The sequence below is a fragment of the Pristis pectinata genome, chromosome 8, assembly GCF_009764475.1.
Source record: "Pristis pectinata isolate sPriPec2 chromosome 8, sPriPec2.1.pri, whole genome shotgun sequence".
Lineage (NCBI taxonomy): Eukaryota > Metazoa > Chordata > Chondrichthyes > Rhinopristiformes > Pristidae > Pristis > Pristis pectinata.
In genome coordinates this window covers 92,987,649-93,004,266 of record NC_067412.1, presented here as the reverse complement: position 1 = coordinate 93,004,266, position 16,618 = coordinate 92,987,649, and the positions used below count along the sequence as shown (strand labels likewise).

General features: G+C 42.5%; 1 protein-coding gene across 1 annotated transcript in view; it reads right to left on the bottom strand.

The window, feature by feature from the left end:
* npas2 (neuronal PAS domain protein 2) overlaps positions 1-16,618 on the bottom strand; it is a 70,953-nt gene that overhangs the window by 36,100 nt on the left and 18,235 nt on the right. Inside the window, exons 6-10 of the mRNA XM_052022333.1 lie at positions 12,700-12,813; positions 11,924-12,042; positions 9,556-9,638; positions 5,961-6,067; positions 1,528-1,675 (exon numbers count right to left, since the gene is read on the bottom strand). Coding sequence (XP_051878293.1) covers positions 1,528-1,675; positions 5,961-6,067; positions 9,556-9,638; positions 11,924-12,042; positions 12,700-12,813 — 571 coding nt within the window. The remainder of the gene's footprint in view (positions 1-1,527; positions 1,676-5,960; positions 6,068-9,555; positions 9,639-11,923; positions 12,043-12,699; positions 12,814-16,618) is intronic.

The window sequence follows — 16,618 nt, the reverse complement described above, 5'->3', positions numbered from 1 at the left end:
AGGAATGCAGCTTTTTAACTCAGTAAACAAATGATAAATGTAATGAGCACAACGATACTGTAGAAAAGCACTATCTTTGCTTGCAGTAATATGTTAGCATTTCCAAGACTGATGGGTGTTTCTGCTATTCCCCCAGCCCCTCTGACACACAGACAGGTGCTGCTGTGATATGTACCAACTGAGTATGCAGTGGACCTCCATTGAGAGGAAGCAGATCATAACTATTACACTTCTCCTTATGCCTTTACTATTCTCTTGACGGGAATGTTCTCAAGGGTTTGGAAATAGAAGCACCAAACTGAAAAGTTTTTAGATTTTGAGTATATAATAAAAAAAAGACTTTAAAACTTATGCCAACAACTGTGGCTCTCTGTCTGTTATAAGGCCTGCTGCACATGCAATGGGTCTGGTGTGAGAGGGCAGTGACAGGGTGTATATAGCTCACATTATCTTCACAGTGTAAACTTAGTGGATTTCCCTCTGCATTGTGGAGGGTCGTGGCTATCACGTGACAGCACTGCCCACTACCTGGTCGGAAGACACACCACTACAAATCAAGGTTTGGCCCTGCCCCACCCATCAGCGCACACCTGACCATTGGCCCCTTTAAGTACCTTTGTACTTGGCCTTGGGCCATTGGCCTTTGTAATCGATTAGTCCTTGCTGGCACCAAGCCATTGGCCCCCTGTAAATTACCTGGGCTGGAACCCCCAGCCCTCCAGCACTATAAAGGGCGCCACGTGTGTTTGGCCCTCTCTCTTTTGCCATCTTCGAGGGACCACCCTGCTTCACTCCAGGCTGAGTACCATGGAATGGTACTGGAGAAATCGTTGGTGAGGTGTGCACTGTTAAAGGGTTGGGAGTGTTTTAGTTAGTGTGCTTAGTAGCACAGAGCTGTGCCTGCACTGAGTCAAGGGGTGGCAGGTATCGTATTGTTTTTCCCTGATTGTATGTACCTAGTTCGTTGTGTGTGTGTGTGTATGTGTGTGTGTGTGTGTGTGTGTGTGTGTGTGTGTGTGTTTTATCCCCAGTGTGATTTTCCCACGCTCGTTATAAACTGTGCGCGTGTGTGTTATTCTCGTTACCATTTCCCCACGCTCGTCTTTTGTAAATGAAATCATTTACTGCCAGACTGTGTTCAGAGTCCTTGCTTTTGAGACCCATTCAATCTGTTTTCCCACTCACAACACTCTCCTTCGAGCTTTTACCTATCCACTGAAACTTGGCCTTCTTACACATCGTCATCTGAAAACTATCCCAACCATCCTACCAAACTGAATATAAACACCGGCAGCATATTGCTAAAAAGTAGTTCTACTTCAAGGTTAGCATTGTTCTACCAACGAGGAATTTCTCTTGTTTAACTGGCAGTGGCCAGCTCTTGTTGTGAAAAGTGATATATAGAGAAGATATTTGTGTCTAGAACAGTGGACAACATCCTCACCCTGTTATCCCTATTAAGCAGATTGAAAGGGGGAGGTGCAACCCCAGCTGACCCGTGCCAATTTACTGACAATCTGGACATACCTGACGACGGTGTGAGTGCAGACGATGAACTCAGGCTTGGAGTTCCACTGGTGGAAGGTGATGTAGTACTGAGTTTGTAGCCAGATCCACTGCTGTCCCTTTGTGAGAAAACGATAGTAGCAAGACTTGCCCTTTCCGAACTGCATTACTGCACAGAAGAAGCAGATTGTAAGTGAAAATCTGGTTTTTACAGCTGTAGATTTCAAAAACATTTCTTTTTCCGTTAGGTTAGACCACACTTAGAGTTCTGTGTCCAGTTCTAGTCGCCTCATTATAGGAAGGATGTGGAAGCGTTGGAAAGGGTGCAGTATGCTGCCATTTACCAGGATGCTGCCTGGATTGGAGAGTATGGATTATGAGGAGAGACTAAGGGGGCTAGGGCTGATCTCATTGGAGAGAAGGAGGATGAGAGGAGACATGATAGAAGTGTTCAAGATATTGAGAGGAATAGATAGAGTGGACAGCCAGTGCCTCTTTCCAAGGGCAGCAATGCTCAATACAAGAGGGCATGACTTTAAAGTAATCGGTGGGAAGTTCAAGGGAGATATCAGAGGAAGGTTGTGTACCCAGAGAATGGTTGGGGCATGTAATGTGCTGCCTGGGGTGGTGGTGGAGGCAGATACATTGGTTAAATTCAAGAGATTACTAGATAAGCATATGGAGGAATTTGAAATAGAGGGATATGTGGGAGGAAGGGTTTAGTTAGTCTTAGGCAAGGTTTAAAGGTCGGCACAACATTGTGGGCCAAAGGGCCTGTATTGTGCTGTACTGTTCTATGCTAGTAGTAATGTCCAATGTTCAGGTTAATTGAACCAACAGCAAGTGACCAACTTCTCCAATGCTGGCTTTTACACAGCATCCATCCCTTCCTGCTCTACTACCTGTATCAGCCTGTACTTCTCAAATGCTTCTCCATCAATCCATTGATTCTTCTTCTTTCAGTTACCCCACAGGTTGACAAGTTCCACATTATCCCCACTCTCTAGGTTAGCAAGTAGTCAGTGTCCACCAGTAGAGCACACTAGGAGTGGGTGGGATATCCTCCTTTGTGATCATCACCCCATCTATCTTCCTTGGAAAGAGTCTCAGCCCAGGATCAGCTTTTGCCTTGTAAAACCCTGCAGGCCTCCCTTCCATCCAGATCCTCACCACCGAGTCTGAATCTTGTTGTGACTTGCCTCATCACCCACACACTGGCTTTCCCTTGGACCTCTGTGTAAAGGATTATCAGTAATTGCTGATTCAGGCAATATTTTCAAGCCCTGAGTCATAGAGTCAAAGAGCAATCCAGCATGAAAACAGGCCCTTCGGTCCAACTCATCCATGGCGACCAAGATGCCCACCTAAGCTAGCCCTATTTGCCTGCATTTGGCCCATATCCCTCTAAACCTTCCCCATCCATGTACAAGTCCAAATGTCTTTTAAATGTTGTTATTGTACCTGCTTCAACCACTTCCTCCGGCAGCTCGTTCCATATACGCATCACATTCTGCATGAAGTTATTTCTCAGGTCCCTTTTAAATTTCTCCCCTCTCACCTTAAACCTATGTCCTCTAGTTTTTGATTTTCCTTCCCTGGGAAAAAGACTGTGTGCACCTTATCTATGCCCCTCATGATCTTATATCTCTCTATAAGCTTTGGCTCTTTGGAAATTGGATGCTATTTCTCCAAAGGTCCTTCCAATGAAGAATCTGTGCATCAGTTTGGGCTCATTTTGAAACAAAAGTAATCAGTATCTGTGGACTGCCACAGCTCACAGAGAAGGGCAGTTTTTGGTGGCATTTTAATTACTAGGAGTGATCTTTGTAGACTGCAGAAATGAGTCATGTACAGCCTTGGATGCCATCTGCTGTGATAAATATCAGAAAATCAAACAGGTCAGAGTGAATGCTTGTAAAAGAGCTCATCAGCTCCCTTTAGTTCATTTAGCACTTGTCTCGACACAGGGAAATCTCTTCTGCAGAGTTCAGTTCAAACCTCCTATGGGGCAGATCCAGGGAAGGGGAAAGAGGGAGTCAGCATGTGTTTGCACAATTCTTCCCAGCTATTACACACATTGATCTCAAATAAGGAGAGATGTAAAATGGGCTGTGATATTTCTAGGGAACTTCGTAACACAAGAACAATAGGGAACCACTTTGGTCCTCAAGACTGTTCCACCATTTGCTAATGGAGTCATAGAGTCGTACAGCACAGAAGGAGGCCCTTCAGTCCACCTTATCCATGCTGTCCATCAAGAACCCATCTGGATGAATCCTATTCTGTGGCCTTCTATGCCTTGGTGATTCAAGTGTTCATCTAGGTGCGACTTAAGGGTTGAAGGAATCTCTATCTCCACACACAAAAACCAGAAAGCAAGTACGACCAGGCTCAAGGACAGCTTCTAACCCGCTGTTATAAAACTATTGAACAGTCCCCTAATATGATAAGATGGACTCGTGACCTCACAATTTACCTTGTGATGGCCTTACACCTTATTGTCTGCCTGCACTGCTCTTTCTCTGTAACTGTAACATTTTATTCTGCATTCTGTTATTGTTTTCCCTTGTACTACCTCAATGTACTTTTGTAATGAAATGATCTGTATGGATGGCATGCAAAACAAAGTTTTTCACTGTACCTCAGTACATGTGACAATAATAAACCAATTCACACAAAGCCTCTGATTAAGCAGTTCAACCAAAGATGCTAAACATAGTTATAAGAATTATAGAATTGTATAAGGAGGGCATTTAAATAGCAGAAAGTACAGGAGAATTCTGTGCATTCATCTCTAATTATATATTGCAACCATTCCATAATTTTTGAATGGGAGGTACTCCTGAAAAGCATTTGGTTGAGTGAAATTCCATAAATGAAAAGGATGGGCATGATACGTTATGAGCATTTTGATGCAGTGTATTCCTACATGTGGAAAATGATGCAAAATTCATCACAGCGATAAATAGATTCATAAATCTATTTTGTCACCAAAAAGTCAATGGTGATGTAGCGATAAATCCATAAATTGATTGCTTGTAAGTTGAAGAATTACCATGGTTCCTAATGACGGGATAAGTATCAGTAAACTACAAGTACAATGTACCCTGAAAGTAGCATTGCAGGTAGACAGGGTGGTGAAGCAGGCCTTTGGCATGCTGATCTTCATCAGTCAGGGTGTTGAGTATAGAAGTTGGGATGTTATGTTTGAGTTGTACAAGATGTCGGTGAGGTTGCATTTGGAATATTGTGTTCAGTTTTGGTCACCCTGCTATAGGAAAGACACCTTTAAGCTGGAAAGAGTGCAGAGGAGATTTATGAGAATATTGCTGGGACTCGAGGGACTGAGTTATGGAGAGAGGTTGGGCAGGTTGGGACTTTTTTTATTGGAAGCATAGGAAAATGAGGGGTGATCTTATAGAGGTGTATAAAGTCATGAGGGGCATAGATAGGGTCAATGCGCACAATCTTTTTCCTCGGGTTGGGGAATCAAGAACTAGAGGGCCTAGATTTAAGGTGAGAGGGGAGAGATTTAAAAGGAATCTGAGGGGCAGCTTTTTCACCCAGAGAGTGGTCCACATATGGAATGAGATGCCGGTGGAAGTGGGTGAGGCAGGTACATTAGAAACATTTACAAGGTTCTTAGATACATGAATAGGAAAGGTTTAGAAGGATACAGTCCAAGTGCAGGCAAATGGGACTAGCTTATATGGGAATCTTGGTTGGCAAGGACCATTTCCATGTTGAGTGACTCCATTACTCTAACTACTATGCACTGGTCTGGAGCTTAATTTTGAGATCTAGATGTTGCTGTCAAGGCAAAAATTTATTGCCCTTCTTTAATTACCCTTGAGAAGGTGGTGGAGAGCCACCTTCTACAACTGCTGCTATCCTTCTGCTCCAGGATTTAGACCCAGCCATAATGAAGGAATGGTAATATGAGTCTTATAAGCACAGCACAGTACCACAGCTCCTCGAGCTTCTGCCTCACAGCTCCAGCAACCTGGGTTCAATCCTGACCTCCGACACTGTCTGTGTAGAGTTTGCATGATCTCCCTGTGATAGCTCGGATTCCTCAGGACCTCTGGTGTCCTTCCACGTCCCAAAGGTGTGCAGTCTAGCAGGTTAATTGGCCACATAAATTGGTCCTAGTGTGTAAGTGAGTGAATATACCTGGGAGCAGCTGATGAAAATGTGGGGAGAATAGGTTAATGGAAAATGAGTGGGATTGTTCTGAGAGTTGGTACCGACCCAATGGGCCAGAATGGCCTCCTTCTATGAATTATGGATAATCTCATTGGTGAGCGACATGGAGGGGAATCTGCAGGTGGTGTCACCATGCAACTTGTTGCCTTATAAGTTGTAGAGGTTGTGCTGTCAACATAGCTGGCTTATTACTATCACTGTCATAGCCTGACCCGAGCTATCACTGTACCGTACAAAGTGTCACCTACGGTGTTCATGGCACCTTGCTAGAAGTCCCAGGTCGTCAACGTGGTAGTAATCATATCCAGATGTTCCCAGTACTTCGAACGGGAGGTAACCTATAATAGGAGGAGCCCTGATAAAGGGAAGGAAGGCAAATCAATATTGTTAGTTCTGGAGCGTCGCGCTATCAGTTACTGGAATCTTCATTCACAGCACATGGAACATCAACAAACATAAGATGAAGATGGACAATGGACTCCATCTGGCTGATGGAGTATTTCTCAATTACCATTAACTCAAATACCCATTCAGGTTCCCTTCATATTTTCACATCCTGCTCGGATTGAGTGCTATACTGGCCAGACCACTCTGTACATTCAAAAACATGTAAGTTAGTAAGTCAAATGTATCTGTGTGGTTTGCCTTGTGTGTCACCTGGTTATGGAGCCTGTATGAAGCTTCAATATGAGGGTCACAATATCTTTACCTGACACTGAATTTGTTATTTTGCTGCAAATGGCAGTCAGTATCTCAACCAATAATCTGACCAGTTGCACACTGTTAGGTGGGAGCCAACTCTCCACTAATTACCCGTCCTTCAGAATGGCCTGAGGTTGTGAAAAGCATTGACGAATATTTCCTTTTTAAACTGGTAATCTAATATAACCTGGACATTTTGCAAATACTGTATGTGCATTGCAATCAATTTCAGGCAGCTCCAGTTTGCAACAGAAGGGTAATTCTTTATTTGCTGATGTATATTGCAACAGTGACTACTTTGTAAAAGTACTTCAATTGCCATAAAGGGCTTTGGGGATGCTGAGGATATGAAAGGCACTGTAAAATTTCAAGTCTTTCTGAGGATTAGCAGTACTGAAAGATGGCTCTCTTCACTGATAAAATCTTCCCTTAAAATTGATCATTTGTCTGCTCAATGCTCTGTTATGAAATGAATCATTTTTCAACTCAAGCCTCCCAGGCCAGGGAGTACACAGGTCAAGGAATGGTTACACAGAACTACCCTTTCTAATCACACAAATATTCCCTTTCTTCAAGCTCTTATCCTTCAGGTTTGTCAGACTAATTTTGCTGGATGAAGACCAATTATTTTGATGTCTGCCTAACTGAATCAAGCATGGGGCACTGGTAACAACCCTGATCTGAATGTGTGACTGTCCTTTTCTGCAAACAATCACTTCAGAAACTGTGATCTGCTGCTTATACTTGGGCTCGTGTCACTTGAATTTTGTTGGGTTTTGCTGGCAATTTCACATGGAATCCTCATGCAAACACAAAGTCCCAGTTGTTCCACTGAGTTCCGTAAAGGATTTCATTATTTCTTTCATTTTTTTTTAAAGGATTCATGTAATTTTTATATTTTTAATTGTTCTTTGAACATTTAGTATATATTAAATGTTAGAGATATTTGGATATTGAAAAACTGTGACAGCTTTGGTATACAGCTTTGTTACTTGTCCAGAGGAGATCATTCTGATTGGTTGCATCACCGCCTGGTATGAATGCTCCAATGCACAGGAACACTAGAGGCTGCAGAGGGCTGTAGACTCGGCCTGCTCCATCACGGGCACAACCCTCCCCGTCATCGAGGACATCTTCAAGAAGGCAGCATCCATCACTAAAGGACCCTCACCACCTGGGATATCCTCGTTACTACCATCAGGGAGGAGCCTGAAAACCCACACTCAACCATACAGGAACAGCTTCTTCCGCTCCACCATCAGATTTCTGAACGGTCCATGAACCCATGAACACTACCTCATTATTCCTTTTTTCTACACTATTTATTTATTTTTTAATTTATTGTAATTTTATGTCTTTGCACTGTACTGCTGTTTGCAAAACAACAAATTTCACGTCATATAAGACAGTGATAATAAACCTGATTCTGATCCTGAGGTGTGGGGCATGTCTTGTATTAGCCTGCCATCTCCCCCACTGTGTCCCTCGAGGCCCAAGCATCATGCGCGGTCTCACTGTCTGCCTTCAGAAGAAATTCGAGGAGCAAAATTGACCTTATGGATCTGGAGTGGGATTGATCAGAGCCAAGGGGAGTGTCGGGGTAAATGTGGGCAGGTTGCCCTTCTTGGCAAAACCTTGGCCAAGATATCAGTGCCCACATCTTGTGGTACAGAAGCCTTGTGGGCTACAAGATCCTGTTCGACTATCAAATAAGAATGACGTTTTTTCTCATTTTATTCAACTCCTATATAGAAAAATGATCAAATTAATGAGTCATGGAATCATTCAGCACAGAAACAGACCATTCAGCCCATCGAGTCTCCACCAACCCACTTACACAAATCTTATTTTATCCTCCTCATGTTCCTCTCATCTTCTGCCTCTCATCTACACACTAGGGGTAATTCACACTGGCCAATTAACCCAACAGCCAACACACCTTTGAGATGTGGGAGGAAACCAGAGCACCAGGGTGAACCATCAAACTCCACACAGACATCATCGGACATCAGGATCAAGATCAGTTTTCTTGAGTTGTGAGGCACCAGCTTAGCTCTCTGCACCATTGTGCTGCCTTCTGTGCTGTAGCTACCTGATGTTTTTACATCACGAGCTATCAAATGGTTTGAATAAATCCATTCCCAACATTTACTTAATTAATTCATTAAACTGTGTTTTAGTTGTGTGAAACTGATTACGTCCCTTAGAAGACCTAAATAGGGCTGGAAGACACTCAGACTCACCCCTCCCATAATATCATGTACCTCCCTATTATGGATTCCATCTCCATCATTGAGTGAACGCTCAGTATAAATGTCCCCGATCTTTAGATAGGCTCTGGCTACCCAAGGGTTTAGGAGGGACTGCAAAGCTTTAGATAGCTTTATAGTTCATGCTTGGAATTTGGAACAATGATCATTGAGACATGCAAACAATAAAATACAGGAATTCGGAACAAACTGTGAACTTTTTTAGGCTTACTTCGAATAGTCTATGGTTGGAAAATTACCAAGTATTCAGGAATAGGTCAATTTTACAATGATATAAATCGTAGTTAACTATCTGTCACTCAGACACTTTCCAATTTAGACAGTCCAAGCGCATCGTACCTTGTAATCCCCATAGGCTTAGATAAATCCTGGTCACTGAATTTTTACCTGCTCTCTGAACTTTGGCAGTTCATATCTTCCCTGATTCTCAAAGTTTATCAGGAAGAAACGTTGGTCAGGTCCGACCAACTACCCACTCCAAAAACTTCCCCTTCCTCACATTCTGATGGAAGGTCACCAATCTGGAACATTATCTCTTTTTCACCCTCCACAAACTCCACCTGACCTGAAGGGATCTTCCAGCAGATATCTGTTTTCATTCTCCTATCTTCCCTACCCCCTTCTCCTAAGGTTCAGGAAACACAGAGCATTTAATTAGCTCTATACACTTGTACCTTCATTTATTCACTGGCAGATATTCATTCACTTCTTACAAATAGTTAGTCCACATAGTGTCTACTACTGACTGGGATGGAAGTGGGCAGAGGATCTTTTAAGGTTGAGCAAACAGACAACACACATCCCAGTTAATGCAGCAGAGATCAGGTAACAGGACATCAGGGTAGAGCTTTGCATAGTTGTGCTACATTACCTGTGATCCAGGAACAGAAACTTCCACTCTAAGCTATGCCGGGATGTAAATTCTTCACATGGCTCCTCAACATTACACAGTTCCTACATTAAATAAGAACATCCAACATCAGGAATGACTACTTCCAAACAAAGGAACATTCTGACAATGAACTTTCTGTAGCTCATGTGACGAATGTCTGTTATGGTGAAGATTTGCGCACTTTACTTTCAAGAAACTGAAACCATTTCAAAAGATAGAGCATAGAACACTACAGCAGAGTACAGGCCCTTCGGCCCACAATGTTTTGCTGACATTTTATCCTGCTCTAAGATCTATCTAACCCTTCCCTCCCACATAGCCTTCCATTTCTCTATCATTCATGTGGCTATCTAAGAGTCTCTTAGATGTCCCTAATGTATCTGCCTCCACAACCTCTGCCGGCAGTGTGTTCCATGCACCCACCACTCTGTGTAAAAACTTACCCCTGACATCCCCCTTATACCTTCCTCCAATCACCTTAAAATTATGTCCCCTTGTGTTAGCCATTGTCGTCCTGCGAAAAAGTCTCTGACTGTCCAAGAGACGGTTGGAATGGTTGCAGCAAAAGTAGTTAGTAAATTGGTTTATTATTGTCACATGTACTGAGGTACAGTGAAAAACTTAGTTTTGTATGCCATCCATACCGATCATTTCACCACATCAGGTCATTGAGGTAGTACAAGGGAATAGCAATAGGAGAATGCAGGATATAGTGTTACAGCTACAGAGAAAGTGCAGTGCAGGCAGACAATAAGGTGCAAGGCCATGATGAGGTAGATTGTGAGGTCAAGAGTCCATGTTATTGCACAAGAGGTCCGCTCAATAGTCTTATAACAGTGGAATAGGAGCTGTCCTTGAGCCTGGTGGTCAGTGCTTTCAGGCTTTGGTATCTTCTGCTTGATGGGAGGGGGGAGAATAGAGAGTGTCCAGGTGGGTGGGATCTTTGATTACGTTATGTTTGATACAAGCACAGTGGTTGAGTAACTGGACTAGTATCCCAAGGACTGGACCAGGAGATATAAATCCCTTGTACACGTTCTCAGCCGTAATTTTTCCAATGTAATTCTCCCTCATTCCGCCCTCACTAAGAGCTTGTGTAAATCTCTACTGCCCACAGGCCAGTCATCTATGACACCTCTGCTCCTTGATGCCTAATGACTCCTCCTTATGCAATGCCTTTATCCTGGAATTCTCATCCCTGTTTTCAAATCCCCCCGTGATCTTGCGCCTCTCCCTTGGAATTTGTTGAGGTATCCGCACTCCTCCAATTCCAGTTTCTTGTTCATTTTCAATTTAATTACCAGCTTGGCCTAATGGAAGATTTTCATCTCTGTCTCCCTCTATCCTGGCTTCTTTTGGATACTCCTTGAATCTTTCCTCTTTCTGGTCATCAGTCTCAATATATGGCTCAATATCACAGTTCATTTATGGATAGAAGAGTAAATGCACACCGACGAAGCTTCATAAAATGCTGATTCCTCCTTAACTGGAATATTGTCACTATATTTGGCTGCCACACTTAGAAAAGGTGTGAAGGCTTTGGAGAGGGTGCAGAAAAGATTTCTTAAAATTATTCCATGGATATGTAGGTAGCCTGTGGAAGCTTCTGTGTTCTTGGAACACATTGCAAGGAGATCTGATAATGGTATTCAAGAGTATGAAGGGTACAGACAGAACAGACGTAGAGAAGCTGTTCCCATTGGCAGAGGAGTTAAGAAATAGATGAGATAGAATGGGTAATGCTTGGCAAAGAAACCAAAAATGATGTGAAAGAAAAGTTATTCACACAGCGAGTGCTTTGCATCTGGAACGCACTGTCAAGGGTAGTAGTGGAGGTAAATTCAGTTACAGTATTCAGCTGGTTAAATATCTGGATGGAAAAAAGGGAGAGGGAGATGTTCTTGCATAGAGGCAGTACAGCCTCGATAGGCTGAATGGTCTCCTTCCACGCTGCACCATATTGTGATTCTTTAATAGAACTCCCTGAGTCTTTTGCTATATTAAAGAGACTAAATAAATCCAAGGTGCTGCTATTTTTATGAGCAAACAAACAAAACAATTCCTGAAATGATTATACACAGGGCCCTGAGCGAACTTGTACGATCAACAGGAAAATAATGCCTGCAGGAAAATTGCCCTCAATGGAAAAGAGAGGCTCACATGTATTATGAAATTAGATTAGTCAGTCTGGGTTGTAGTGGGAACATTATGTTGTCTGAAGTAGTGTGGGGCTTTAGAGTAATATCGGTGAGAAAGGTTACATTTAGAAACCATCAGGACTCTTATTTGATTCAAAATCCAGAGATCTGAAGAATATCTAAAAAAGCAGTGCTTGCATTGTCCTTACCTTTAAAAACTGTGGGATGACAAGACGTACTGTAGCCACAAGGCAGACTTGTTCCTTTCCTGCAGATCTAAATGACCTTGAAATGGCTGATTCAAAACCATTGCAGGATGATGTAGGCACTGGAACGACAATAATGTCTTTTCAGAGCATGAATAACTGTTTCGCTTCAACAACTGCAGACAGACTAAAAACATTATGGTGAAACAATGCAAAGACTGCAAAAACTGAATATTAAAAACTGGACAAATCCTTCCAATGAAGTGCTTTATAAAATCCAACTTGCTTGAATACTTTTGGTCAAAGACCAACGAGGAGAACATTAAACAATTCTTGACCTCTTGTCGATCTTGAATTTTTTTAAAAATATTCAGTTGGAGGATATAGGGATTGCTGGCAAGGTCAACATTTATTATTCATTTCTAATTGCCCTTGAGGTAAGGAGGCAATTAAGAGTCAACCACATTGGTGAATCTTGAATCATGTATAGGCCAGATTGGGTAAGAACGACAGATTTCCTTCCCTGAAGTATATCAGTGAACTGGACGGATTCTTACAACAGATGGGAAGTTTCATGGTCATTTTTACTGATGCTAGTTTTATTATTCCCGTTTACTTAATTACATGAATTTAAATTCCTCTGTTGCCCTGGTGGGATTTGAACTTGTGTCCTTGGATCAATGATCCAAATCTGCAGCTGCCTTCAGCAAAGCTTAATTACTATGTCAGTACAGCATACCTGAGAGCAAAATGTACAAAGCATTGCCATGTGAACTCACCAAGATTGTGAAATTTAAAATTCCCCACGAATTTTACATATTCATAGATGGGGGGATCTTTCGGATCTAAGGACCCTCTTGACAAATGACAACAGAATTCAATGTGATTTTGATCTAGGGAAAAAGATAGTAGCTGTTATCATTGGAGTTACATCACCAGAATGCACTCAGACACATTTACAAATTAAAGTGTGAATCTGTGGCACCTTATTGTCAATTGTTTTTCAGAAAAACAAATGCGTCCATAATAAACAATATAATTCTGAATTTAACACATGCTCTAACCTATTCTGATATGTACATCAAGGTCATTTCACTAACTTCTGGCTCAAAGTAAATGCACAGTTTGGTAATGGGAAATTTCTGTAGGAATTAATTTTCAGACATTGGGATGGACATTTTCTTTGCCATCTCTTTCTGACAGAATCGAATTTGGATGAGACTACTTATTTATTGGTGCCCTGGTCTGGCATTGATGGGTGGCAGTAGCCTCAAGATGGAGCTGGTAGTCTTCCTGCCCACTCTGTGGGTTTGCCACCTTATGCCTGACCTGCTGAACTTAGATGTGGACAGGGACTTAAGATGGTGTGAGCCCCTTAATGTCCAGAATGGGCAAGGGAGCAAAGTGTTCTGCTGAGATGTCTGGGATCAGGAGTTCTGAGAACATCAAAGAAATCAACCCATCCATCACTTTTAGCAGTTGATAAAGCTTGTCCTGCTTGTTGAAACATTTGCCATTCTAAGTGGAGCTGAGTGATCAGCAGTAAGCCATCGGTACATTCTGTGTTCAGCTCAGTGGTTTCCTGACATTATCATTAACACAGAAAGACCATGTTAACATGCTGAGGACTACATCAGTGTGGTGTAATTGGAACAATGAGTTTCGGCATCAATGATCTCTGCTGCAAACCATGCATCAATTCATGTGACAGCAACTTGCTCCTTCACATAAAGGGAATCATTGGGATAAAACAGGAGTCCGGACATTGCGTGTGTTAACTAAGTATGCTGCCTGTGCCAAAACCTGGAATTAAGTTTCATTGCACACTGTGCACAGGCAGAATTAAATTATAGATTCAATTTTTCCCCTGAGAACAACTTCACTTCCAGCACAATGTGTGTCTGTTTCTTGGTTTCAAACATGCATGCAAAGAAATTGTAAAAGTGAGAGTAAGAAGTTTTTCTGAACTTAGAATGTCCCAAAGTGCAGAAATAAAACAGAAAATGTTGGACACATGACTGGACCAGTCACATGGATACCATGGCTACAACACCAGGTCAGAGTCTGGGTATCCTGCGATGAGTACATCACCTATTTCCCATCATTTACAAGATATTGGTTAGAATTGTAATGGAATACTTTCCACTGGCCTGAATGGGCACAGTACCAACAACTCTCAAGAAGTTAATTGACACTCCACCCTGATTATTCCTTCCCTCAACCACCAGTGTACAGTTACTGCAAGTGCTTGTCATCAAAAAAATGGACTGTAGTTACTTGTTGAGCAGATTCCAACAGCACCTCCCAAAACCTCGACCAAGAAGGACAACAGCGGCATCTGCTTGCAAACTCCACCGTTTACAGGTTCTCCTCCAAGTTAAGTACTATTCTAACTTGGGAATATATCTCGATCCTTCACCAACATTGGGTCTAAATCCTGGAATTCCCTATGCAACAAGCACTAAGTGAGTCCCTTCACCAGAATATGGGGAGTATTGCAGAACAGAGGGACCTCGGAATACAAGTACATGGTTCCCTGAAAGTGGCGTCACAGGTAGACAGGGTGGTGAAGAAGGACTTTGGCACACTCGCCTTCTTCAGTCAGGGCATTCAGAAGTTCAGGACTTGGGGTGTTATGTTGCAGTTGTACAAGACGTTGGTGAGGCCGTGCCTGGAGTCTTGTGTACAGTTTTGGTTACCTTGTTATATGAAAGACGTCATTAAGCTGGAAAGAGGGCCTAGGAGATTCATGAGAATGTTGCCAGGACTTGAGGGCCTGAGTTATAGGGAGAGGTTGGGCAGGCTAGGACTTCATTTCTTGGAGCGTAGGAGGCTGAGGGGTGACCTTATAGAGGTGTATAAAATCATGAGAGACATAGATAGGGTGAATGCATACAATCTTTTTCCCAGGGAAAAGGAATCAAAAACTAGAGGGCAGAGGTTTAAGGTGAGAGAGGAAAGATTTAAAAGGGAACTGAGGGGTAGCTTCTTCACACAGAGGGTGGTCAGTATATGGAATGAGCTGCCAGAGGAAGTGGTTGAAGCAGGAACAATAACAACATTTAAAAGACATTTTGACAGGTACACGGATAGGAAAGGTTTAGAGGGGTGTGAGCCAAACGCAGGCAAATGGGACTAGCTTAGATGGGCATCTTGGTTGGAATGGACAAATTGGGCTGATAAGATATCTTTATTATCTTACGTACTGTGTGTACATTGAAACACACAGTGAAATGCATCTTTTGTGTGGAGTGTTCTGGTGGCAGCCCGCAGGTGTCACCACGCTTCCGGCGCCAACATAGCATGCCCACAACTTCCTAACTCGTACGTCTTTGGAATGTGGGAGGAAACCGGAGCACCCGGAGGAAACCCACGCAGACACAGGGAGAATGTACAAACTCCTTACAGACAGTGGCCGGAATTGAACCCGGGTCGCTGGCGCTGTAAAGCGTTATGTTAACCGCTACACTACCGTGCCTGCCTGTTTCTGTGCTGTATGACTCAATGACTCCAAAGGCTGTAGCAATTCAAGAAGGTAACTCACCGTCACCTTCTCAAGAGCAGTTAGGGATGAACAATACATACTGGTCTTGGTGGCATTGCCCAGAACCTAACAAATGAGTAAATAAATAAAAATATCCATTCCATTGACAACACCTCTGACATTACAGCCTCCCTCAGGGCTACAAGTAAGTGACTTGTTAAGCTCTTGTACTAAGATTTGAACCCATAACCTTTCTACTCAAGGACAGCCTTTACCCCACTGTGATAAGACTATTGAATGGTTCCCTTATACGATGAGATGGACTCTGACCTCACGATCTACCTTGTTGTGATGTTGCACCTTATTGCACTGCACTTTCTCTGTAGCTGTGACACTTTATTCTGTACTGTTATTGTTTTTACCTGTACTACCTCAATGCACTCTGTACTAACTCAATGTAACTGCACTGTGTAATGAATTGACCTGTACGATCAGTATGCAAGACAAGTTTTTCACTGTATCTCGGTACAAGTGACAATGATAAACCAATACCAATACCAATAAGAGGGATAAAGCTGACATCAAGCAACAAAACCAGAACAATTCACTTTTCCCTTACTGAATTCCCTTACTAGGATCACTCTCCTACTACCTACACACTTCCTGAAAGCAGAATTCAACAATTAGACACACATCTTACTGTTGTTACTGGAAACATAAATCAGAAATCCAAGCAAATGCAAAGTGTTCCTGCAAATGAGTGTCTCCATTGGAAAATAAACAAAAGCCGGGAGCTGGAAGTACAAACGTTTCCCTTTCTAATGTTTGCACAGTATCAGTATTGATACACCTTTGAAACCAACAATCTCCACCACCTTGGGCAATGGGCACATAGTTTCTTCACTACCTGAAGGTTGCCCTCTAAGTCATACACCATCCTGACTTGGAAATGTATCTCTAATCTTTCATCATTTGGTTTAAATCCTAACCAATCATGTGTTTACCAGAAGGAACTGAAGTAGTTCAAGAAGGAGGCTCAATACTGCCTTCTCAAGAGCAAGTAGAAATGGGCAATAAACAGACACCCTGTAAATGAATGGAGAAAACCTGAGTGAATCAAATCTAAGATGCGGCAATGCTGGAAAGTCTCAATAAATTTTCATTTAATTTATCAACCGATGGACATTTGCAAGTCTTCCCCCATCCTCTTTGCT